The following is a 24,930-nucleotide window of genomic DNA, read 5'->3' on the forward strand; positions in this document are numbered from 1 at the left end:
TTTTACTTTGGTAGAATTTAATTCCTTTGAAGAACTTTATAGCATATGTAATTTTATTTTGCTTGAGGGAGAATAAACTTAATTATATTTACTTAACAATTTAAAAGTTTCTAATGTTTTCACAATAGTTCTAACGTATAACATGAAAGCAAATTTCTAGTCAGCACGGTGGTTTAACACTAAAGTGTAAGTACATGCAACAAAATGATTATAAATTGAATTTATTTGCTTTTGAGGCAGTAAATACTTAAAGATACGTAAATACTCTATGGCAAGAACTAAAATGCAGCACTTGAAATTACGAATACAAATGTTTGAGGGGTTTGTCATTCGAGCACAAAACTTGAGTTGTTACAATTAAGTGTCCAATTCTGAGGGTTTAGTGCAAAAGCCCTGCATACAGCAATATTCAATATGGACCAATATTTAATTGTAATGTATACTAAAGACCCATTTTCTTGTGGAGAATGTTGGAGACCATATAATGTTATAGGTCAGGTATTCTTCAATTGGAGGGTATTGGTCATGTTATGGGCCCAGACTGTGTAACATTCCTGTTCTTTTTTTGGTAGATGCTTGGTGTTCAGGGGGCAAGTAAATCAAATCCTGGTGAAAATGCATGTCAATTGGCAGAGATTGTTTGTGCCACAGTAATGGCAGGAGAACTGTCTCTCATGGCAGCACTAGCAGCCGGCCATCTTGTGAAGAGTCACATGACTCATAACAGGTAATTGTTTGTGTGCAATTGTAGATGATCAACTACTGAATTTGAGTTAAAGGACAATCTGTTGCACAGCAACATATATTAAACCTCGTGACTAAATAGTAGAGATAAACAATGATTCATTAGGACTTTTCCCTCCATCAGCTGGATGTTCCACAGATGAACACTAACCTTGTGTGTTTCTAGGGGGCAATAAGGAGAGGGATATTCTGACCTCTGCAGCTGTCTGCAATAGTCTGGGTTGCTCTCCAGTTTCCTTTCTTATCCACCAACCCAGTCCAATAGACTAATTGTATCAGCTCACTGCCCCAACTTAAATGAACAAATCTGGGCTTGACCTGGGGTCTGTGTGGTTCACCATTGTACTGTGTCTCACTTGCTTAGTTAAGCTTTTGAGGAGGTTGATGCATTGGTATTAAAAATAAATAAAATGGCAGTAATGGTTTTAAATTAACTTGTTCGCACTAATAACTAGATGTTAGCTATTCAAACTCTGTAATTTATAATCAATGTGTCTGACTCGCTTCAAATGTACAGCATGTACAAAATGACCTTTTGATCTTATACCCAACCTGGATGCTTAGCTAATATAGTGACTGCTTCAGGGCATCTTCCCAACGTGAAAGAGGCTATATAATTCTAATGTTATATAAGTATTGAAAGGATTATGTTCTCACAAATCCTTTAACTTATTGATCAGTATGTTTTGGTTTCTGCAGGTCAAAAATCAATCTGCAGGAGCTCCCGGGTACCTGTACCAAGAAGGCAGCTTGATAGCTGTTGGATGTGGCAATTCATGAAGGGTTTCACTGTAAAGACTGGAAATCACCATTGTAGAGAAATGTTTGGATCTTTCCTGTGAATTAAAAAGGAACATTTTGGTGGTGTTCATCGTTAGTTTTTTGGGAGAGGACAATAGTCGCTGCTTGGTTCAGCCGGGGTACCTGTGACAATAAAGATTGCATGTAACTGCACAAAGATTACTGCCTAAGCGAGGATAGCAATATCTAATCGTATTGTTAAATGAATGCAGTAAAATATGGGACTGTCGGTAACTATTTTTTTAATGAAAACTCCACAAACTATTTTGTTGCCGAAAGAGGATTTATTGCTATCCCTGCTTTATACTCAAGGCCTTGGCAGAGGGATTTCTAATGCTTTAATTGCAGTAAATAAGTTTCCACTGAACTTGGAAGTTGTATTTGTTTTGTAAAAAAAAGTTGGGCTTGAAAACTTGATTAACCATTCTCTTTGACAACAGAATTGTTTTTAGGGGGGATATTGACCTGATCCAATGAACAGCACAACCCATCTGCCTGCAGCTACTTTCGTTGTCTTCTGTGTTATGTAATAGTTAACATTACATTGTCTTGATGAAATTTGCTGCAATGTTCTTACAAATAAGACAAAAGCAAAATATTAAAAGTGCACAGTACCATATTCACTACATAAGGTTTAATTCTTCAGAGTGGCTAAGTCAAGTGGCAGATGCATGTCGGAATATACATATTTCTTACCTCTTTCTCTTTGCCTCTTCCCTTTCTCCTCTACTCCTACCCCCATCCTTCCCGTCTATTTGTTCAGAAGTTACTGATTGCTTTTGTTGAATCAAGTTGCAGTTTTCAAACATGGTCGGTGTGAAAGATAACAATTCTTTGAATGTGAACAGGCTGAACTAGACACTTTTTCTCAGTATGATACAGCTGTATCTTGCAAGTTCTGACTTATCTTTATAAAACTAGTATTTGTTCACTAGCTCCTGGCCAAAGCCGGGGGGTGGGGTGTGGTTGTGGAGTTGGAATGCAGAACTATATTGGAAAAAATGATTCTCACAATAACTGATTTAGATGTGCTTAATGATTCCCAGCCTCTGTAGTGCACAGTAACAGTGGTGCCAAGTGCTTTAACTAAGCACGCTGCTTAATGCTGTTGTGTCCTCTTCAGATTTTTCAATGTGACATTACTGAATGTTCCCCTCATCCTCTATAAACATTGTACATTCATCCATAATTGAGTATTCATTTTTTGAACTCCACTGCCTTTCTTTAATTCTAATGGTACTACTGTATGAAGCACTCCATCTAAAGCAGACACCCCAGGACATTGTCTGAGATCACTTGTGTATAGACTTAATTCAAATTTAAGTGCTAAGAGAAAACTTTACTTTGAATTTGGACCTTATGAATCTATTGTTATAGGACTTGCTATTGTAGTGTTTAATACATCTTTTACAAATCAGAATACAGTAGAACCCCCTTTGATAAACAAAATCATAATTTAGTTGCTCATACTGTATTTGCTTTGAGGTCCAATTTTCTTTAAATCAAAAAAAGTGCATTCTGTGGGAAAGGGAAGTACCTTTGTCCACCTTACAATGGTGAGATTGACACTCCTATTCCTAAGGAGATCTGTTTCCTGACCACCCTCTTTGGCAATCTGCCTAGAACTGGGGCCGTAGAACTATGGCCCAGTGAGGAATTAATGCTGTTGTATTTTTCCTTCCAGTGCAGCATGCTTCAGATCAGGAAGTTGGGTCATCTTGGTCAATTCTTTCCACAATGTCTGCTCAGCTTCAATTGCTACATATTAACATGCTTATTTTTTTCTTTGCTCCCGAAGGCAGTCAAGCACAAACCATTTCAATGTAAACCTTTTGAATATTTTAACTTAAAATTCCTAAAATTATTTGAGTAATTTTGAAAGCTGTTAAGCAATTTAGTTCTAATTCCAAAAGTATGACCAGGAAACACAGCTCTCATCAGATTGACACTCAGATTTGCTTGTTATACTATAGTTGCAATGTGTTCAGTTTTCAGTAATGCTTTTACCTGGAATACTGTGCAGTGAACTGTTCCAGTCTGAAGTACTTTATAACAGTTGATCATTTCCAACTCCAGTAACTCTTTAACTGGAGCGCTTTATAAATGACAGTCAATTTCATGTACAACATGTAAGCTGCTCACAAACCCTAGTCAGTCAAATCAATAAGGATTAATGCTGGTCTTGGAAGCAAGATTCCAGTTGTAGGAACAAGCTCAAAACAGCTGCATTTTTAATGTGGAACAGCAAAAAAGTACTCTTGGATGAATACCCATTTTATTTACTGTAATTTGAATATCTGTTGTGTTGAACTGTTATGTGGCTTCAGTGAGCTAAAGTTTGCATTGCCACCTATTGGGAATACTAAATATTAAGATTCCTGATGGAAAATGTTTATATTTTAAAACTAAGTATATTAAATTACTCTGATGGGTTGTATTTCAATCCTAGACAACACTGGTTTTAAGCTAATGAAAAGCTGATTGGAAGCAAACCCAGTCTTGAAGCAAATGCTGATTTATAATGTCATCTGTACATTTTTGTAAATAGTTGGTGTTTTCCCATTTTCAATAAATCATATGAAAAGTTATTTTCTGTAAATGTTCTGTATATTGGATGTCAGTCAGTTATTCAGGTTTATTGACAAGATGTCTAATTTATGTTCTCTTCCTGTAAGAGTATGGTGTGAAGTAATGGGGTGCAGGATTCTTCCTTTCTTTGCCCTGTGTTCAGATCTATTGGCAATGGAAAATCACATTGAAGTCTAGGCTATTGCAGAACATGACTTCTACTATGAGAGTAAATGTAAAAATAAATTACATACAGTAGACAATTCAAAAGTGATAAATGTAAAAATTACAAGTGAACTGACATTTGTTTTTATGTAGAAATTCAATGCCAGAATATTCCATTTCTAATCTCTCCTCTAAACAAACCCTTTTTGTAAACTACAGTGGAATGTGCTTTAGCCGGACACATCGGGGCAGGGAGTTTTGTCCGATTTACCCGGCGTCCAGTAAAAGTTTTTCTTTTTCCTGCCATTGGACAGGAAGGGGACTGATTAGCAGCAGCTCAGAGGTGTCAATGACCTCAGAGCTGCTGCTAATTGGTCTCCTCCCCATCCATCAGATGCAGTCACTGCCCTCCCACAGCTGCTTAAGAATCACAATGTGACTCCCATCTCCATCCTGAAGCCACTCGTGACACAAGGTGTGAGTACATTCAGCAGTGACCAGCATTGGCATTTAGCCCGGATTAACCGGGTTTTCATCTGAATTAACTGGCATATTTAAAATGGGTAGGAATACAAATGAATCTGGGCCAGGTGTTTCATCCAATTTACCTTGTCCGTGTATCACCCACAAAATAGTCAATTCACTTTACAGTATATTCTGTAAAGCGCTTTGAGACATCTCAAAAGACCTGATAAGGTGCTATATTATAACCTCAAGGAGACACCTATTCCTTCAAGGCTCGTCTCCAAACCCTCTTCAATCGAGCCTTCAGCCCCAATCCCCAACTCTGGTCTAAATCCCTGACTGTCCAAAGCCTTGGGACATCCTCCCAATGTGAAAGGTGATGTACAAATGTAATTTTGTATTGTATGATATTGCAAGGTGTTGATCCTGTAGTAACCGCTTTGAGTCTGGGGAAAAATGTAATATTCAGACTTCCTTGTTGCATTGGACGAACTCTTGCCAGCTATCCAATAATAATAATAATAATCCTTGCATTTGATATAGCGCTTTTCACGTCGGGAGGACGTCCCAAAGCGCTTCACAGAATATACTGTAAAGTGAATTGACTGTATATTTGTGGGCGAACGCGGCAGCCAATTGCGCACAGCAATGTCCCACAAACAGTCGTAGATTGAAAATGACCAATTTATTATTGTTTTGGGTTTTTGGAGGGATTATTATTAGGCTCTGTGTGGAGTAAGGAAACTTGCCCAAGGTTTCGCCCTGCCTGGAATTGAACCCAGGTGTCTTGCTTGCAAAGCAAGTGCTCTAACCACTGAGCTACAGGACTCCGAATCAAGTACTGGTCCCAAAACTGCACTTTTAAAAGTGGCCCTACCAGTACAAGCTAGAATTAATTGGGAACTGATTTTTTTTCTAGTTGCATTCCGTAAATGGCAATGATATCAAGTGTTATGTCTCAGAGTTTATTCTCCTAATCCTCAATCCTGTTATGTGAACATTTACCAATGATTTAAGCAGTCTCACCTTTATCAGCTACTGTAGGAATTGAGAAGATAATAAAGCAAAGAGCAGAGATCATCTGTCTGGGACACGATAAACCAGAATGGGATTACTGATCTTTCCCTTCAGGAAATGTTTTTCAGTTTGAGCAACTTTGGAGCAAGTTCCCAACAGTCTACCCACATTCTAAAATGTATGTCAAGGTTCACATTTCTTTGCTATTACTTACGTTCAGTGGATACATCCAAATGATTGGCAGGGCACTAACGTGGATATTGCAAGATGTCCTCAGGAATATTTGAAGATAAGGTGACATCCAATAAAGCTAAATGTTTAATGAAGCATCTTCCACAAGAGACTGAAGGTAAACCAGGGCAGACTAAATGTAGACCAACTAGGAAAAGGCAGATGAATAAATCTGCATGGTAATACACCCAAGGTTTTCACACTTCATTAAGAGATCAAAGCCATCTCAACACAGGCTCTCTCAACCTTCCCAAATGGAGTAAGGCAATACATAACTGTTTGACTTCCAGCTCCATTTCAAAACATATTTTGGCACAACTTTAGGTGATACACTTCCTTTCCTCCCACATTGTATTTTACCCTCTGCACAAAACAATAACTTCCCTTTTAACTCTTCTAGTAACAAGTTTTGAGTTTCTTGCTTGAATTATCTGCAATCAGCACCTTTTAGTTCTCTCAGGTTGAGAAATCAAACCTTTGTGGAAATGAAATCCCAAATCTGAATTTTCTGTGGGCTAGGAAAGCAGAAGCTCCTGGATATCTGAGACCAAACTTACTGCTAACACACTGGGACTATGTGAAGGTAGTAATTTTTTGAGCTGTGAACTTTTAACACATTCTCTCTAGCACAAAAGTCAGCCTTGTCTCACAAAGCACCAATATAAATTTATTTGTTACTAAATAATTTCACAGGAAAAATCATTTATAAAAACTATACTTATGTTGGAGAACAATTATCTTCCAGCAGGTTAGAATGTGGACCTAACTAGTTTATATTTCACATTGTTTTTTGTGGTCTGCTGAACACACGTCAGAAAACATTTTTTTCCTGAAGCAAGTAGTGAAGACAGAGGATTGAGAAGTCTAATAGAAAAAGTGTCAGTTTTACTGATCATTACCTACCTTCAAAGAAATGACAAAACACTCTTCTATAATGTTTTAATACTTTTCACTGTTTAAATACTGGATTTTACTTTGTGATAACATGGAGGAACCAAACTCTTTATAAACTGATCTTTACACATTGTTGATTGGAAAAACTGTTTTACAGTCCAACATCACAGACATATTAACCAGTGTTTTGCTGTACACAAAGCTAAACCAGGATATAAAGCTTTCATAAAACAAATCTTTTACCATACTCAGGATATTTTAAGATAAAAGTTTATATTTCAACCATCAGATGCTAAATGACAATGTTTTTACATTCCAGAGAAGTTTCAATACTTTACAACTGCCTCTTTCACGTAATTGCTTCATACCAGAATAATTTCAAAATTACATCACATTTAGTGCAATTGAGAATGACAATATCAAATTCTATACACTGTAAACGTCCCAAAATTTGTTTTAATTAAGTAATTAGCTTAATTCAAACCAGCAGCGGATTCTAGCCTGGGCCTTCACGTAATGTTTCCATTAATATGGTAGACAAGTACACAGATTTTCAGGTATTAAATCAAAAATGATTTGTCCTTCTCCAGTTCCCTTAGATTGCTATGCACAAAACATCTGGGTATTGAATGCAAAGGTTTCTAAACAAATATTTATCAACAGTAAATCAATATACAATAATGCTTCTGTAAACCACTCAAATCTTGTGTTTGGTTTGAATCCAGTATACAATAGTTCATTTTTATCTCATTTTACATTAATCTCCCCCAGAGAAACATGGCTACTTGCATCCTTCCTTCAAGTGCAAAAGCTAAATTCCTTTTATAATTTCAAAATACCAGTATTTTCCAGTTGAGAAATTTTAATGTAGAACAGGGCAGGTAGAATATGTTTCCCTCACAAGGTAATAACTGATTCCCAATTCATACCCACACCCCACATTCTGTTACAGGATTACACTGGGATTGAAACCAGTGATATCAGCAGTCTAAAGAATAGAGCTGAATTATATTTACTGCTTAATATCCTACAATAGTCTCATGAAGCATCCATCCCTACACCTAAAAAACACACATATAGAAAAAAGAGATACTAAAAGGAGTAGCTCGCCACTCAGATTCAAACCTTATTGCCATCTCTGAGGTTGGGCATTGAAACATGAAATGGAGCACTCGGCTTCAGCTCCCAGTGCACTCTCATTCATTCTTCACGGCAATCAGTGTCAAGGAGTGCAAGGAACCAAAGCTAAATTACATTCAAAAGTAACCAGCCTCAAGACTGATGCAGCTCCAACTGGGAAACCAGATGTTAGTTATCATTTCAAAAGATTTGGCTTATAAGTTTGTCATTTATAAATATGTGGAATTAATTTATAGAAAAAATTAAAAGCTACAGGAAAAGTACACTTTTGCAAGATAAGTTAGTAACTACCAAAGTCAGAGAAAGAGTTAGACAATTCAAAATAAGTGTATTCACAAGATTTTAAATCAAAGTTACCAATGGGTAAAGAAGAAAGAAAAATTATTTTGAAACAGTCATTTCCTTTCAGTGCAGTCTGACCTACTGATGCCAACACCTGGTAAATTGAGATATCCTTTGTGGAAAATATTTATTGAAAATCACATCATCTTTATGAAACACAAATTTCTAGTGATTGAAATGTACTGGAATGAACTAGAGCCTGAGAAAATGTCCTTTATAAAAAGAATATCCTGATTAACTGGCATTAACTTTGACCTGGGGGAAAGAATAAAGCCAAAATGAACCATATAAATCTAGATGAGAGAATTGGTGATTTACAGCAGGTATTAGTATAATGTAACTTTTTAGTGAGTCCTTTGGTTTAATTGAAATGTAAAACCTCTGCATTCAGTCAAGTGACATGACACTCAGCTTTTTAATCCTGTCGATTGAGAACTTTAATCATGTAACAATTCTTCTAAATATAGATATAAGAGATCTTTGCTGCAGATAAGACAAATTTAGGTACAATAGAATTTTTTNAAACACTGAATTAATTCTAAACTTGCAATACCCCAACATTTGTATGGACATCAACTAGAATGAATCAAGAAAACCTGCTGATTACACAACCTATCATTTTTAGGCACTTTTACATTTAAAGTTGTGCACATTAAAGGTATAATACATCCAAAGTAGTGAATAACTTGGTTTCTAGCTGAAAAAATAAAATGACTCCTCGTTTCATTGATATCTTATGTCAGATTTCTTACTGATACTCAAAATAAGTATCTGAGCAGCTTTAAATTCTAGTTAAGTCAACTTACAGGAAGAGAAGGCAGATTTTAGACATTTAAAAACTGAAGGGAGATAAAGGCAGCAATAATTGCTTGGATTACAGTTTTACAAACTCCCTTCTACCTATCCATCCTCTATACCCTGGTGAGATGTTTAGTGAAATGTATGTATAAGCTCCAAGACTGAAGGTTTCTAGGACTTCTCAGAAACAAGTACAACTTACTTCAGTATTGTACTCAGCTGCCAAGCACAACAACAAACAAAGCAATAGGTATCAATGTCTTCAATCAACAAGAAGAAAAAAGCCATCTTGCTACACATAATCTAATGGGAACTGAGGTTCTGAAGATGCACCTATTCCACATAGCAAGAAATTTCAAGAGCATGTTCATCTTGTCCTGAAACACAACTAATCACATCAGGAACAGCACTTAATTCAATTCATAACCAATTTTGTGCAATTGCATTAATGACTGGGAATGTGTGCACTTTCAGAGAAGAGTGCACTTCATATATATATATATATGTATATATACACACAATAGGTTTCATCTGATGCTATACTTAATTCTATAATGCACATCCTTCGATCAATATTTTAAAACAATCATCTTTCAACGATGTCTATACTGGTCATGACTTGAATGCCAATCTATTTCAACATGTACAATCACTCTTTGACATGTTTCAAGTAATCCCCTGCCAGCCCACAACAGTCCTAAAGATTTCAGATTTATCAATTACAACACAAAATATGTAACAAATTTACAAACTAAAAAAAACAGTAGAAATATAGAGCTTGTAAACAAAATGGAAATAAAGCTTTTCAAAATCTCCATCAGAGCATGGTCTTCATTGGAGATGGTAAGAAAGGGAAAAGGCAAATGCCAGAGATCAAAAGACAGACAGCCCTCAAATCGTATTACAAACAAGAAATCAGTGTAAGAAACGAGGCTTTAGAAATTACCAATAAAAGAATATGGTGAGTTCAGCGACTATAGAATTGAAAAGATTTCAGCAAAATCTAAAAGAATTACACTCTATCGTCGACCCAAAGATGGCTAATATTTGTGCAACTTCTACAGGTTACAAATTCTAGATGCGTGTTGCAAACATTTTGAATGTTTGGCCATGATTTATGCAGGCCTATATTGTACTAACAAACATGCATTTTAACAATTAAAGCCATCAACCCACACCTTTTGATCCAAAAGGTGATTGTTTTGTGTAAAAAAAATGTGCTGGGTGAAAACGAGTTTTCTACAGCTTAACAAGCTGCATGTATTGATGATTACACACTGACGCACTAAAAGGAAACAGAGTACAGACAGCATTGGATGTTCAGCCACAGGTACAAAAACACAGCCTGTATCAGCTGGGTGGAGGCTGGAGCCAGGGACTGGTCTTTGCAAGGGAGGAAAAACGCTGGGAATTCAATGTACCAACTTGAAGGAGTCTCCATTTATAATCCTTCAGTCCAGGATAACATCTTTGCTTCATGTTGATCGCCAGAGAAAACTTGGTAGAAACAGCAGCAAAATTCGTGCTGAACACTAAAAAAAAATGATGGATTTAAATACTTTTGTCAATATGTTATTTGCACAAATGGCAGAACACTTAAATCATTTATAGAATATGGACCTCAAACTCAGGAGGATAATTAAATAACATTTTAGATTTAACTTTGGACTGTCTGATTGATAATATTGGTTCTCAAGGGCATAGAATAATTTTATTAATTTACTAGGCGGAATATTTCTAATGTGTACCAAGAGTGTTTGTTGAAGGTAGTGACAGTACCTGCTGATACTAGAATAGGATGTCTTTGCCTGCAGTCTTCTCTTGCACATATGATGTGAAACGCTTGAGAAACTTGGGATATTCACGCCGTGCAACTGCCCGGAGTACCGATGCTGGTGCCCAGCCCCCAGGGTTGACTAAACACAAACCAAAAATATGTTTACATTGTGAAAACTTGCAGGAGAACAAATAGCAAATTATTGTAGAAATTGACGTTAAGAACAAAGTCAATCACAAGATTCACAAATATGACACAAGTTCATTTTACAAACCAAAAACAGGAGATCAATGGGTCTTTTGTTCTCTTCTAACAATATATCCCAACATTCAATTAGCTTTCTAGTAGCTTCATAACATGTTCTGGATATCGAAAGACACACATCTACTATTACTCACAGGTTCTTTTGAAGTCTCTCCCACTCTTATTTCATCATTTATTGGTGATGCACTTTAATTGGGCAATTGCCCAAACAATCCTTTCACAAACATTTTGCTGAATTCTGTCTGTCCATGAAGCTTACCATTGGCTACGTATGTGATCTTGCACAGGATATTGTCTCTGCTGATGGGCTGGTTTCCCTCTGGAGGGCTCACTAATGTCTGACAGATCATGCCTATGTTGATTTTGGCACGCACACACCTGTTGCTCTGCTATTAAAACACAAAGAAATACATGACCATTTGAAAGTTACACACCAATAAACCAATGCAAAACATACAGAACAGAACACTGTTCCACAGATACTTGAAAGAACACGTTTTTCGTAATAGTTTGGGCAAAAAATATTACATTCTTAACAATTATGTAGTAATAGCTTTACAGATTAGTTTTTTATTAAATATATTCCAAATTACTTACAGTAAAGAACATTTCTAACCACACTTACAGGAGCATTGTCGTGATCCACAGAGCAATTGCAGACTAGCCATGTATCTGGATCATTCTCATTTGTAGCAGGAACTTTTCGAATTGAAGACAAATAGAGCACATCTCTCTGCGAGGCAGGCCAAACTCTCTGGGTGAGAGAAGAAATCCAGTAAGAAACATCAGGTCACCTCTACATAACCTAGTTTTACAGTTCTTCAGTCTACTGAGTTTGTGATCTAGTCAACTCTGGATAAGAGTATAATGCAGAATTCTATCCCTGTTTCTTTCTCCTCTCCAAGTCCCATTGACAAACATGATACAACATTCTTCCTCAAGCTAACTGCCAGTTATATTGGTCATACAAACACAGGTCAAGCTTTACTCTCCTCTAGTTTGCTATGGCATTTTCTCATTGCTAGGTGGCTCCAAGCCAGTATACCATGAAACTGCAGCACAAATCTACTTAACATTTTGGTAAGAGTACAAGTATGCACTGAACTATTAGTAATGTTTTATGATACCAACACATGGATGGCACATACCTTATGTGTCTGGTAGACGATGATTGCGTTGTCTGACAGAATTTCTACCACATGAAAGTTTTCAATTGTTGCTGTGAAATATAAAGTGGTAAACTCAATGTCATTCGCTGTACAAAAGCAATATGTAGATTCAATTGTAGATTTGAAGGAAGAAAGATTTCTAAACACTTAATTAAATGAGTTTAACTGAAATTAAATAAGGGCAAGTGGATCTAAAATAGATCGAGATTGGGCCAAGGAAACTTGCAAAAACACAAACACATCAGAAATGCACAAGAGAGTCCAAACAGGCAGATTCTTAATCCTAAAATAGTGACTGTACATTAAATGGGGAGATGCATCGCATCACAAGCTCCCCTCAGACCAATCTACTTCTGAAACAGAGTTAAGAACATAAGAATTAGGAGCAGGAGTAGGCCATTCAGCCCTTCGAGCCTGCCCCACCATTTGATAAGATCATGGCTGATCTTCAGACCTAACTCTAATTACCTGCCCTGTCCCCATGTCCCCTAATCCCTCTATTTTTTAAAAATCTATCAGTCTCAGCCTTGAAGATGTTCAAGGACTGAGCATCTACAGCCTTCTGGGGTAGTGAATTCCATAAATTCACTACCCTCTGAGTGAAGAAATGTTTCCTGAACTCTGTTCTAAAAGGCTGACCCTTAATCCTTGCATTTGATATAGCGCTTTTCACGTCGGGAGGACGTCCCAAAGCGCTTCACACTGTAAAGTGAATTGACTGTATATTTGTGGGCGAACGCGGCAGTCAACTGCGCACAGCAATGTCCCACAAACAGTCATAGATTAAAAATGACCAATTTAATTATTGTTTTTGGAGGGATTATTATTAGGCTCTGTGTGGAGTAAGGAAACTTGCCCAAGGTTTCGCCCTGCCAGGAATTGAACTCAGGTCTCTCGCTTGCAAAGCGAGTGCTCTAACCACTGAGCTACAGGACTCCACTTAATTTTGACCCTGGTTATAGATTCTCCTACCAGGGGAAACAGACCCTCAGTGTCTACTTTATCCAGCCCTTTAAGAATCTTATATGTTTCAATAAGATCTCCCCTAATTCTTCTGTACTCTAGAGAATACAGCCCTAGTTTATTCAGTCTATCCTCATAGGTCAGTCCCCTCATCCCAGGAACTAACCGAGTGAATCTACGTTGCACTCCCTCTAGGGAAAGTATGTCCTTTTTTAAATAAGGAGACCAAAACTACACACAAGACTCTAGGTGCGGTCTCACCAAGGCCCTATACAGTTGCAGCAAGACTCCCCTACTCTTGTACTCTAAACCTTTTGCAATGAACGCTAACATGCCGTTCGCCTTCCTAGTTGATTGCTGCACCTGCAAACTAACTTCCTCTGAACACTAACGCTATCTAATCTCTCCCCCTCTAGAAAATAATCTGTTTTTCTATTTTTTTCTACCTAGGTGAATAACTTCACACTTCCCCACATTACATTCCATCTGCCACCTACTCACCCACTTCCCTAGCCTATCTATATCCCGTTGCAATCTTTTTGCCTCAACGACAGTTCTTGCAGGTCAGCATAATACTCTACCTCTGCCTGTCAGCTGGAGTCATTATTACTCACTGATTATGAAGTTGCAGCTTATTAGACACCAATGTAACTCACAAGCACTATAAAATAAATTTATTTGAAGGACTGAAGAGGTCTGTTTTATTCAAAATTGTACATGTATCAACTATAATATGTTTTGGGTCTTTTTACAACTAGGGCTTACAAACAAAATTGATTAATTTGAAACTAGGAAACATCAGACTTAGATAGGGTCAGAGAAAATCCTAAGGGTAAATACATACAACAATTTACATTTAGATAGCTCCTTTCACTTCCAGAGGATGTCTCAAAGTGCTTCACACAGCTGCAGTGGGGGGAGAGGGAAGAGAAAGATGGATATGGGGGGGGGGAAAGGCAGCCAAAAGTACGGTTGAAAAAATAGGTCTTAAAATGCATTTTGAAAATAGGAAGAGAGGGGGTAAGGCAGAACCTGGTGCAAGAGAGGCTACAGATTGCAGAGTTTTGGATGGATATTTGACAAGATTCATTACAAAATGCTAGTCAAGCATCACAAAGGTTCGTAGACATTTGTTTAAAATGCATATGGGAATAGATTAACTGGGCAAATGTAACAAAATACTCTGATGAACACAAGCCTTTAGTTAGAATAAGTGAGCATGTAAAAAACAAAATCTCACTTTGAGATTTGGGAACTTCAGAAATAAATTAATCAATTGAACAGTAAACTAAAATCTCTGATGTATAAAAAGGCAATTGTAACTATTCTCAATCATGCATTATATGTTAGTCCCATTATATCCTAGATAAATTAGGTACATGTTCAGTTCTTGGCGTTGATACCAATTAAAGGACACATCCATCTCTGCAGCTAGTCTACCTCGAAAAGCATTAGTTTTAAAGAATTTATTAACTCTATTATTTCAAATCAATATTAAGTATTCTTACTTTCCCAATCATTGCGCACATCAACATTCCAGAAGTAATGGCAGACTTCATGTCCAGTAACACCTTTAACTGCATGTGTTGCTTTGAGAGGATCTAAGACTATTCCATGCTCTTCCACTTCTCTCCTGTACACCTGAACAAGAAAAGTAATCCAAGATCAGTTGAGGCATATTCAGTTATGGGATTTAAAGGCAATTTTGCTCACTTAGGTAGCCATAAAGTAGTCATCCAAATTCAATGGAAGATTAGACCAATAATAAATAATCTTTGCATTTGAAATAGTGCCATATCATGTCCTTGAAACATCTCAAAGCAAGTCGCAGAATTTTACTATGAAATCTAGTGACGGTATCTATAAACCAATTCAGCAGCCAATTTGCATTCAGCGGTGTCCCACAAACTAATTTTATCTCGAGAATTGTTGGCCAGGACACGTTTTGAACAATGCCATGGGATTTTTAACACCTACTTGAACAGGCAGATGAGATCTCGATTTTAACATCTCATAAAAAAGGATAGCACCTCCAATAATGCAGCATTCCACAGCTTTGGGGTTTCAGCCTATTCTGAGCTTGGACTCCTGATGTAGGGCCTGAATCTACAACCTTCTGACCTCAAATAAAAATTGGTCATTCACTTCATTGCTATGTAAGACATTGCTTTGTAAGACATTGCGGAGTGTAAATTGGCTGTCGCGACTGCCTTCCAATACACAGTTAATACACTTCACACTAGAATCCTGTGCATTGGTTTTGGAATTGAGGGTAGAGGCAGAGAGAGACAGTGAGATAGTTGCGTATTACCGTATACGTAGACCCCATCCTTAAAGATGATCAACAAGTGGGTGCAAATAGATGGTGAAAACGAGAGGACAAAGAACAAATCTGGGAGGCAACAATATCCCCTGATTGCAACAACTTGTTTTGCTATCCCAGTGCATAAAACTGGCCTCATTTTTTGTTAGCACAAATTATTGCGCATTTAGGCTACCAGTTCAACTAAAATTAACTGGACCTAAAGTGTTTTAGACAGGCAGGTCTCTCACCTTCATTTCTCCCTCTTCTACCACCAACTGCCAGTTAGCATCGCCGCCTACATCCTGCAAAGAGTACTGCATATGGTTTTGCACAAGTTCCTCAACCTGTAAAGAAGAACAATGACATTTTACACAAGCAGCAGCAGTAAAGCCGTTTACTTGTCATGGGTTATATAAATATTGGAATATGTTACAGCAGACTAAAGGTGACATCAATTTAAAACATGCCCCTGATCCATATCAAATAGTTGACCAATTCACTAGCAGTAAGCTATGTGATTGTGAATGGCAGTGTGTAAAAATAATTTGTCCTTGTGATCAACTCTAAGCAAAATAAAAAGCTGTTAGTGTTAGTTTTTTTTAAAAAAAGACTGTTGTAAGAACCTAATGTATACTGCAGCCAACGTATGAATTCCTGGATTTAACTGTAGTAAGGTGTCTTGAAGTTGAATCCATGTATCTAAATATATTGCACTTTGACTATGCACTAATGCAAACAGAATTGCATCAACATAAACTATATATATTATAGACGGGGCATCAATGATACTTTAGTTTAGACCTTGCTTAGCGACCCTCCCCCCGGCTCAGCATCATGCTCCGCCACTATCAAGTGCTCCTGGACCCTACCCTCCTTGAGGCACGCTATATAATTGTAAGTTATTGTTGTTATACAACAGGTGGTATCTTGCTTAAAGCATTCGGCACACGAACGTTAATAGTTGAGGGGTTCTCTCCACCACACTTTCTTCCCTCCCTTATCCTCACACTTTATACTTTACTGTTTGATACAGAATCAACTCCATATTTAACAATTATAAACATCATAGTACAGAAAACAAGTGGAAACCTCTGCTTCAGAAGTTGATCTGAAAGTTAATGGTCAAAGCACTTAGCAATTACATTTCATATTTATTTCTCTAGATCAAACCTCAAGCAGTTTGAAAGATTCCTCAATCCAAATAAATATTAAATCAGAATAGATCAGATTAAATCAGATCAGTTTCCGGGACCCAAAGGTGGTTTTACAGACTTGTCACCAGAACTTGAGAAAAAGTACAATCGAGGCAGTCGTTACGAAGTGTGTTGAGGACTAACAACCTCAAAGCATTTTCCTTTTAATTCATTTTGCTTCTTTCTTACATTGCTTCATTTTTAAATTATTTTTCTACTGGTCAAAAGAAATTACTGAAAGAGGATCTTGCACCCAAGGAGTTTTTTGGGAGGCTTAACCATCAGATCCTGTTCTCCACAATAGTCAATCAGAATTTGTTTTAAAGCAACAGTCTATCCCAGCCAATGGAATAGATTCAATGGTTGCTGAAGTGGCTCGAGTCTTCACCGCATCCAAAGGAAAATCCTGCATGACAAGAGATCAAGTCAAAACTTTACTTAAAGAGGTGAGTTGTCAGCTATCAACTACTCAGCAGTTTACTACACTATTTGTTGCTCTAGTTAGTTCGAGAGGGTGTCCACCACAGCAATTCAGCACTATATTAAACATACTGCATGGAATGGAACTCAACTGAAGGCATTTTGAACCATTCTGACAATGCCCCCCCATCCCATACGCCATTTTCCATATGGCCTGGAGACAGAGCTGTGTTTTTCTGAGATTATTTTGATGAGATTTTCCTTTAGCAAAATTGATGTTCTCAAAAGATTCTAATGCTTATCTTGACGGTCTGCAAAATTATGCTGAGTTTGCAACAAATTTCTCACAAGCCTCTCACAAGAGTCGTGAAGAGAGACACATCTCGAAACCACACACCATCACTGACCAAAGTGAACCAGGCTTAAAACCAATTTAAGACAGGAAAAAAGCTAAAGTCAGAACAGCACTATAATTAGTCACACAGCTACCCGAACTAGGGAGATACAAATCACCATATATTATCTGAATATCCTTCAATACGTTTTACCATTACTATGTACAGTAGAACCCAGTCATAAAGTGGTAGTTGTTGTCCATATCATCCTAAACAGCATTTTCAAACAAAGCACAAGAGCTAATCTTGCCTCATGTTCTTCTTAAGCGCTCTGAAACACCGTCAGGCATGGAGGGCGCTATATAAATCCAAATTGTTGTTGTTGTTATTAAAATTCATCAGCAATACAATCAAGATATCCAGCATTCCTGCCCCACATCACCTGCTGTAGGAATTCATCTATTCAATCGTGAGTGGAGCAAATGAGTATAATTTTGTTGAGAAAGAAGATTGTTTTTGGTAGAGAAGAAATGTGATGAAAGAGAATCATTTTGGCAGAACCTCAGTTATAGATGAAAAAAAGGCAGGAGAGAGGAGTTAGGGTTTTTAAAGAAAGACTCTAAAGCCCTCCATTGTCAAAAAGAAGAGTGTGGCTTGTTATTAAAGTTAGGTTACCTGCTAAAGAAAAGGAACATCGGAAGAGGGGGCAAATAGCTTGCTTGACCATGCCAGTCAGTATGTGAGAAAAAAACACGGTGCAGGTACCTAACAAATGTCATATTATTCTCGCTCTCCTTATGCTAATACAGAACTAGAGGTATAACATTCTTTCCTTTACCTGCAATACCCAAGCCTTGGTTCTAGACAACCTGTACCTAAAGTCTTCGAGATTAGGCAAGCTCAGTACATCCCTCTTGGGAGAGAATCCATATCAGCCATCTAGAAATCATACCTATGTGGAATGCTCAATAGTTTGGTTTAAAGTCTCCAAGCAAGATGACCTGCTTGAATTCGTGTCAGACAATGGCACAAGGTGGAGTATATAATACACTGACTACTTGAGAAGGCCACTAATTACTGCTTGTGCCGACATACATGTACAATATACAATAAATACACATGCATTAAAACACTAAAGAAGCAATAATAGTAGCCTCACCAACTACTCAAGTGTATTATAATAGGTTTATTAGGGGGAAGTCTGGGATAGCATGCTCAACTACACACAAACTAATTGATATTCCAATTAGTGATGAAAGAGATACAATTAGATACCTTCAAAACCTCAATTCGCTTTAGAGCAATCAAATGATTTGCTGAAAGAATGTGGTGAAATGGACAATTCATGACATTTACTCTACCTTTAAGTATACTTTGATGCAGCAATATTTAAGAACAGTTTGCGAGAAACTTGTGATGTGCCATTTCAGGTGCTCAAATGGAGAGGCAACCAATATTATTTGACATTACAGTCCAGATAATCTAGGTTGTTATTGGTTATTCAACATCCAAATACATTCAGATTGAGTCCATAAGAATTTAAGACTTTTAGCCAGATGAGCCTCTTTAGGAAAGTCAAACACAAGGCATCAAATAACTCAATACTAAGGAATTTCACTGTTATTTTTCTCAGTTATTCTCAGACTTCAATAACAAATGGGAAGCACATCTCTGAACCACCTATGAGAACTTGTGCTTTGTCAGCATAGTGTTTTATTCCATAGAAGACCTGAAATAATTGTTGTCTTTATGTTATGCTATATTTATCACAATCATTCTGTAACTGATTTTCCAACACGGCCCATTAGAACTACATTCAAGGCTTGACATATTGTGAAGTTTGATTCTCATGCCTTTTGTCTACAAAATACATAATGAATTCACTTTACAGTATATTATGTGATGTGCTTTGAGACATCTCGAAGATGTGATAAGGCACTATATCAAATGCAAGAATTTTCATTATTTATTTACGAATAGTTAGCCAACATGCACAAAATTTTATTTTTTTCATTGCAAATTCACCTCCATCGAATTAATATTCCAAAAAGTTTGCCAATTTCCCTGTAGAGCACTTGTCAGTCAAAAGGACGAGTGGATTTGTGAAGTGGAACCATTTTAGGGTTTGTTTGGAAACCCAACTCTCTCATGTCTGGCCACTTATCTACAAAATACAGTCTATACTTTGCTGCACTGTACATCCTGTGAAGCTCTTTTGAGACATAGTTACTATATCAAAGGCACTATATGGAGGACTGTTTTAAAGCTTGGAACCTGCATCCCATTTCTGGTGTGGGAACAACCTCTAATTCAAGGTGGTAATACACTGGTTCTTCTTGGGTCTCTGCTTCTTGTTCTGCTCTTGACAATTTTTCTAATCCATGAAATGCAATAATTGATATGTAGGACTTCAAGATGCAGACTGCGGGCTGGATTCTTCCCACTCAGCTCCTGTTAACCCCTTGAAGCCATAGCCATACTAATAGGGTGGTCCTAGCTGGATAAGCACCAGAAATCTTGCCAGACAGTTTCACAATGACAAGCTATGCTGTTTAAACTCCACCAGTACTCCAACACCTACTTGGCTCTTGCCACCCTGCCAAATAATTTCCATAATTAAGTGAGTAGGATATGTCCTTCTGGGAAAGAGTGAGCATTCCATTGCACACAAAGGGAAATTTTCTTGCACATGTAGAACTCTGTCTGTCTCTTAAGTAAGACAACATATTTCTGCGTGTCAGAAATCTGGCTGACAAAAAAAAGAAAAATATTTTCCTTTTAATGCCACCACCAAACCTCAGCACCACAGAGGTCAACACTACTAAATAAACTCTGACCCCTACAATTCTGGAACAAACTTCATATAATGAGTACCGGAAGGTAATAAAGGCAGGAGTTTGGATGTCGACCTCAACAAACACAGATTTAATCAGTAATTGCAAGCTGAACATGACTGAGGTCTAACTGGTAGTAACCATAAAGCTCAAATAACAAAGCACCATTATTCAAAACCAGTATTACCAGGAATAGTGCAAAACTGATTTCTCTTGTTCAAAGAACATCTTGGAAAAGATTGTGGTAAAAATGAATCAATATCTGTAATTAACGTTTATTTTAATCATGGGACGAAAAAAAAACTGTAGGCCTGTCTCAAACTAAGACTGTAATGAGGGAGGGATATGAATACGAATTAACGCAAGAGGAACAATTTTCTTAAGGAGGCAATGTCCTCACTAACACTCTTGCTTTATCATCCCCGCTGGAGCTATATAAATACAAGTTGCTGTTGTTGAGTAGATGGAATGCCAGACTCGAGGTTGAATTAATGAAATAATTAGATTAAGGAAACCAGCTGTAGTAGAAAAATAAAACCATGCAGCACAGAAGGTGGTCATTCAGGCCTTTGAAAACTTCAGGAGTAAAGGCAAAACCCAATACCACTGAAGTTCAATCTACAAATGGCCTTAAAAAAAATCAAATTAGTGCACTAGCAAGATGTGGCATACTTTCTGACATATGTAAGGTTACAGCAGCATTGTTATGTTTTGATTAACTTATTCCATGGAGCAAGAAATCAGATTTAAAATTAATTATTAATTTAGTTATTCAATAGATTTTCGAAGTGTTATTTACTAACTATTTATTTTGTTCCAGTCTGCTTTTTTAACATGACCTTTTTAAAAAATATATTCAACAGTACTATACTGAACAAATCTTTATATTTTCTTGTTTAAAAAAAAATGAATTCAAGTGTAAGTGGAAATGGCAAGATTTATTTCAACAAAACTGTGTCCTACAGGCGATGTATACACTCAGCTCAGGGAATAAATTGTCTCAAACATGCATCACCAGCAACCACTATGAACAGAGTGGAGGGAAACCCAGGTGAAGAAGTGAATAGGAAGTGAGCAACAGAAAAACCATTCTGTTTTTATACAGTACCTGGGCGCTGAATCTGTGAACATCATCAGAGGCACTGACTAGATCAATGGAAGACATGGAGGAAGAGCGACTAAAAGGCTACCACAGAGACAGACAAAGAAAAACCCAGTTCAGAACAAAGGCATAGCAAAGCATTCAATCAGTAACCTTCACCACAAAAAAATGGAATTTTAGAGCTTATAAGTTTTAAAGAAATTGGCACAGGCACTGTATCATGCAACCATGTACTGTATCCCACCAACATTTGCATAAAGCATTTGCCAAAATAGTCACAACTATGTACATCTGAAGATATTTCACAACCAGTGCCCAGATTTTAAAAAAGATAGTAAGATATTATACTATAGAAACCCTCAAAACTAAATGGACTAAATGGTATTTATTCCTGGCTCAAGATACTTTTTTTTTAACTAGTTCAACCAAAATATACTTTTGTACACAATACTTTCCTTCAATTTCAGTAGCATTTCAGGCAATTAATAGAAATTTCTGCATAAATTCCATTGGTGTTCACACATTTCTGACAAACTTCCCTTTACAAGTCAAATCTTTTTAGTAAAATTACCTTAGTTTTCCAAAATTTACTCTATAAAGTATAAACTTACACCATGCAGACCTATACACACTAAGTTGCTTTCAGGTTCAACGCACTTAAATATAAAATGAACCACTGTATTTTTAAGTTTAAACTACCAAAAAATTATGCTGCCAAAAAACCTTCAGCCCACTCAAAATTGTGCTTCACAATAGCTTCCTAGTATCATTTTTAAACGTTAAAGGGCAGTTGAAAAAAGCTGCAGTTTGTTAAAAATAAACTTTTTTTTACATTCATGGAACAAATAAGTTGATTGTATGAAAATGTCAATTATATTCCAGAGTTTAAAATGACTCGGAGCACAGATTTTTAAGGTCATCATCACTTGTGAAGATGGATTATTCATTCCCATCCACATACATTTCAGAGTTTCTCCTGTTTCTATTCTCTAGAGTAATGTTTAACTCCAGTGTTGGGGGAGGGAGAGAAATATTTACATGTTTAAATTCAACTAACCACCATGATCACTATAATAATAATAATCCTTGCATTTGATGTAGCGCTTTTCATGTCTTCCAGATGCGCTTCACAGAATATACTGTAAAGTGAATTTACTTTATACTTGTGGGAGAAACGCAGCAACCAATTGCGCACAGCAGTGTCCCACAAACAGTCATGGATTGAAGTGATCAATTTTTTTTAATTTTTTTTTGAGGGATATTATCAGGCGTGTGGAGTAAGAAAACTTGCCCAAGGTTTAGCCCTGCTGGGAATCGAACCCAGGTCTTTTGCTTATAATGCGAGTACACTAACCACTGAGCTACAGTACTCCACAAACCTATAAGTAGTTCAGTGAACTGAACGTAACACTGCAGCTTCGATCAGAACTGCTACCTTAATTTTCTTACTTCAACAAAAATAAGACTATCATACTTGGCAGCACTGATGTTGGAGAATGAAATATCCGAATAATACCAGAAATCAAATATTGGTTATTTTTGACTTTCAAATAAACACATCGGGTCACCATACCTGTTGAGCAAATCTATGGGTACCAACTGCAGAGAATGAATCGCCTAAAGGTACAGCAGCTGACCAATGAATTCTGGACTTCTCCGTGTGCGACTAGAAATAAAAAACACGACATTATAATATTCACAACATGCTTGGTATATTTTACTGGCTTGAAGTCAACAGCGAAGTTATGTTATTGAGGGAAAATCACTCAAACAGATATGTTAAGACATGTAAAGAAATACCTGTTCTTCAATTTTATCTTGTCTGTCAAGAGCAGCTTCAACAGCATCAAAGAATTCCTCCTCATTTATCAAACTATTTGGACCTTCCTATAAAATGAGAAACAAGAAACAAGATCAAGGTATGTAGTGATTTTCAAGGTATGTGGTAAGCACACCATCACATGGTACGAAAAATGAACTCAAAAAAATATTTTTTTGTCTTAACTACCATAAGAAGGATATAGCAATGGTGGAATGAGTACAGCATAGGTTTGCTTTAGGCTGGATAGGTTTTGTCGCTAGAGAAGAGATGTATAAGAGGGATCCTAATAACATTTTATCAAAGGGTTCGATAAGGCTAGCATAAATAGGCTGTTCCCAATGGTTAGGGAGACTGTAACCAGGGATACAAGTATAAGATAGTGATAAGGGGATAGTGATAATGACGTGAAGACTGGTGAGTGCAGGTAGCCATGTAAAAGACAATGCAAACTATATTTCAGTAGTTTGCTTTGAACTTGGAAACGGGTCTGATGCTACTAAAAGTGTATACGTTTCTCTCCTCCATCTAATAACGGAGTAGCACTCTCCAGTAACTCAATCAAATCATACTCAAGCCAGACTATATGACTGAAGATGTTAATTGCAGGCTTGTCCAATCCAGTCCTCACTCAAACCTGCACATTTCCAGGAGAGGTCATTAATTAGTAATGAAGAACATACATAAATATTCCCCTCCCACTGCCAAGAGGACAAGATTAATTATAGCACACCTAATGCTACCTCCAGTTGAGATCAGAGAATTCAGTGTAAACAAAAAATTCAATCTTAGTTCTTTCAGGCACAAGCTTTTTAAAGAACTAAAACAGACTTGTTATATTTATAGACAAATACATCTAAATTCTCCATTGATTATATTGGCAACATATAGAGACTGGGAAGTGCAGTATAAATATTACATGCAAAAAATATGGTATTTCAAAAATCAAATTGTTTACAAAATGGAAGCTAAGAGTACTACATAATTTTGCAATGTAATTGGATGAAGAATAATGCAAGTGAGGACAGCACTAGGTACTACTAATGGCACGTTGGGAAAGGAGCCAAACAAGAAGACAGTGCACTTTTCTCTAGATACTGAGTTCAGTTAATTTAAAAAGGGGACATTAATAAACTGATTACTGGAGAATTAAAATAGAAAGTGGATGTGATATAGGATAAGACGTAGAAATGAAAGACAAAGAAGATGGATACGATAGCCAAACATTATCCTTCCTGAATGATGCTGTGTCATTTTTAGATTAATAGCCTGGGCGTGTAAGCTATGTGCACTACAGTACAGAAGGGTTTTCAATGGCAATCTAGTATTATGAACATTGGAGCAACTTCAAATTTAATACTCAATTTGAAACAATGTAAATTCATATAGGCAAGATATAATAGTTGGAAGACTCCAATAAAACTTAGCAACAGGAAGTTCTTTTTTAAAAATATCATAGTTAACAAACATCCAGAAAAGTCGACTTCTCCAACATCCAAGAACTGCAGAAATAATCAGTAAACTTGCAGTGATTACACAAATGAAAAAATCAACTGAACAGCAGAGGAGTACATGCCTGCAAAA

At 36.9% G+C, this 24,930-nt stretch overlaps 2 protein-coding genes across 8 annotated transcripts in view; one reads left to right on the top strand and one right to left on the bottom strand.

Annotated features, from left to right (window-relative positions):
* Window positions 1-4,133, top strand: part of hmgcra (3-hydroxy-3-methylglutaryl-CoA reductase a) — a 31,556-nt gene extending 27,423 nt beyond the window's left edge. For all 3 annotated transcript variants that reach the window (XM_007905351.2, XM_007905350.2, XM_007905348.2), the window contains exons 19-20: window positions 573-727; window positions 1,444-4,133. In XM_007905351.2, coding sequence (XP_007903542.1) covers window positions 573-727; window positions 1,444-1,498 — 210 coding nt within the window. In that variant the 3' untranslated portion in view covers window positions 1,499-4,133. The remainder of the gene's footprint in view (window positions 1-572; window positions 728-1,443) is intronic.
* A 2,783-nt stretch (window positions 4,134-6,916) lies between these two features.
* The window catches only part of cert1 (ceramide transporter 1), a 56,044-nt gene continuing 38,030 nt past the window's right edge, over window positions 6,917-24,930 (bottom strand). For 2 of the 5 annotated variants that reach the window (XM_042334746.1, XM_042334745.1), the window contains exons 9-18: window positions 23,328-23,414; window positions 23,101-23,193; window positions 21,534-21,611; window positions 15,892-15,987; window positions 14,847-14,979; window positions 12,355-12,425; window positions 11,832-11,960; window positions 11,466-11,592; window positions 10,945-11,081; window positions 6,917-10,697 (exon numbers count right to left, since the gene is read on the bottom strand). In XM_042334746.1, coding sequence (XP_042190680.1) covers window positions 10,954-11,081; window positions 11,466-11,592; window positions 11,832-11,960; window positions 12,355-12,425; window positions 14,847-14,979; window positions 15,892-15,987; window positions 21,534-21,611; window positions 23,101-23,193; window positions 23,328-23,414 — 942 coding nt within the window. In that variant the 3' untranslated portion in view covers window positions 6,917-10,697; window positions 10,945-10,953. Of the gene's footprint in view, window positions 10,698-10,944; window positions 11,082-11,465; window positions 11,596-11,831; window positions 11,961-12,354; window positions 12,426-14,846; window positions 14,980-15,891; window positions 15,988-21,533; window positions 21,612-23,100; window positions 23,194-23,327; window positions 23,415-24,930 lie in introns of all 5 variants that reach the window. The other 3 variants (XM_007905360.2, XM_007905359.2, XM_007905362.2) reach the window with 2 other exon arrangements.

The sequence above is a fragment of the Callorhinchus milii genome, unplaced genomic scaffold, assembly GCF_018977255.1.
Source record: "Callorhinchus milii isolate IMCB2004 unplaced genomic scaffold, IMCB_Cmil_1.0 Scaffold1, whole genome shotgun sequence".
Taxonomy (NCBI): domain Eukaryota; kingdom Metazoa; phylum Chordata; class Chondrichthyes; order Chimaeriformes; family Callorhinchidae; genus Callorhinchus; species Callorhinchus milii.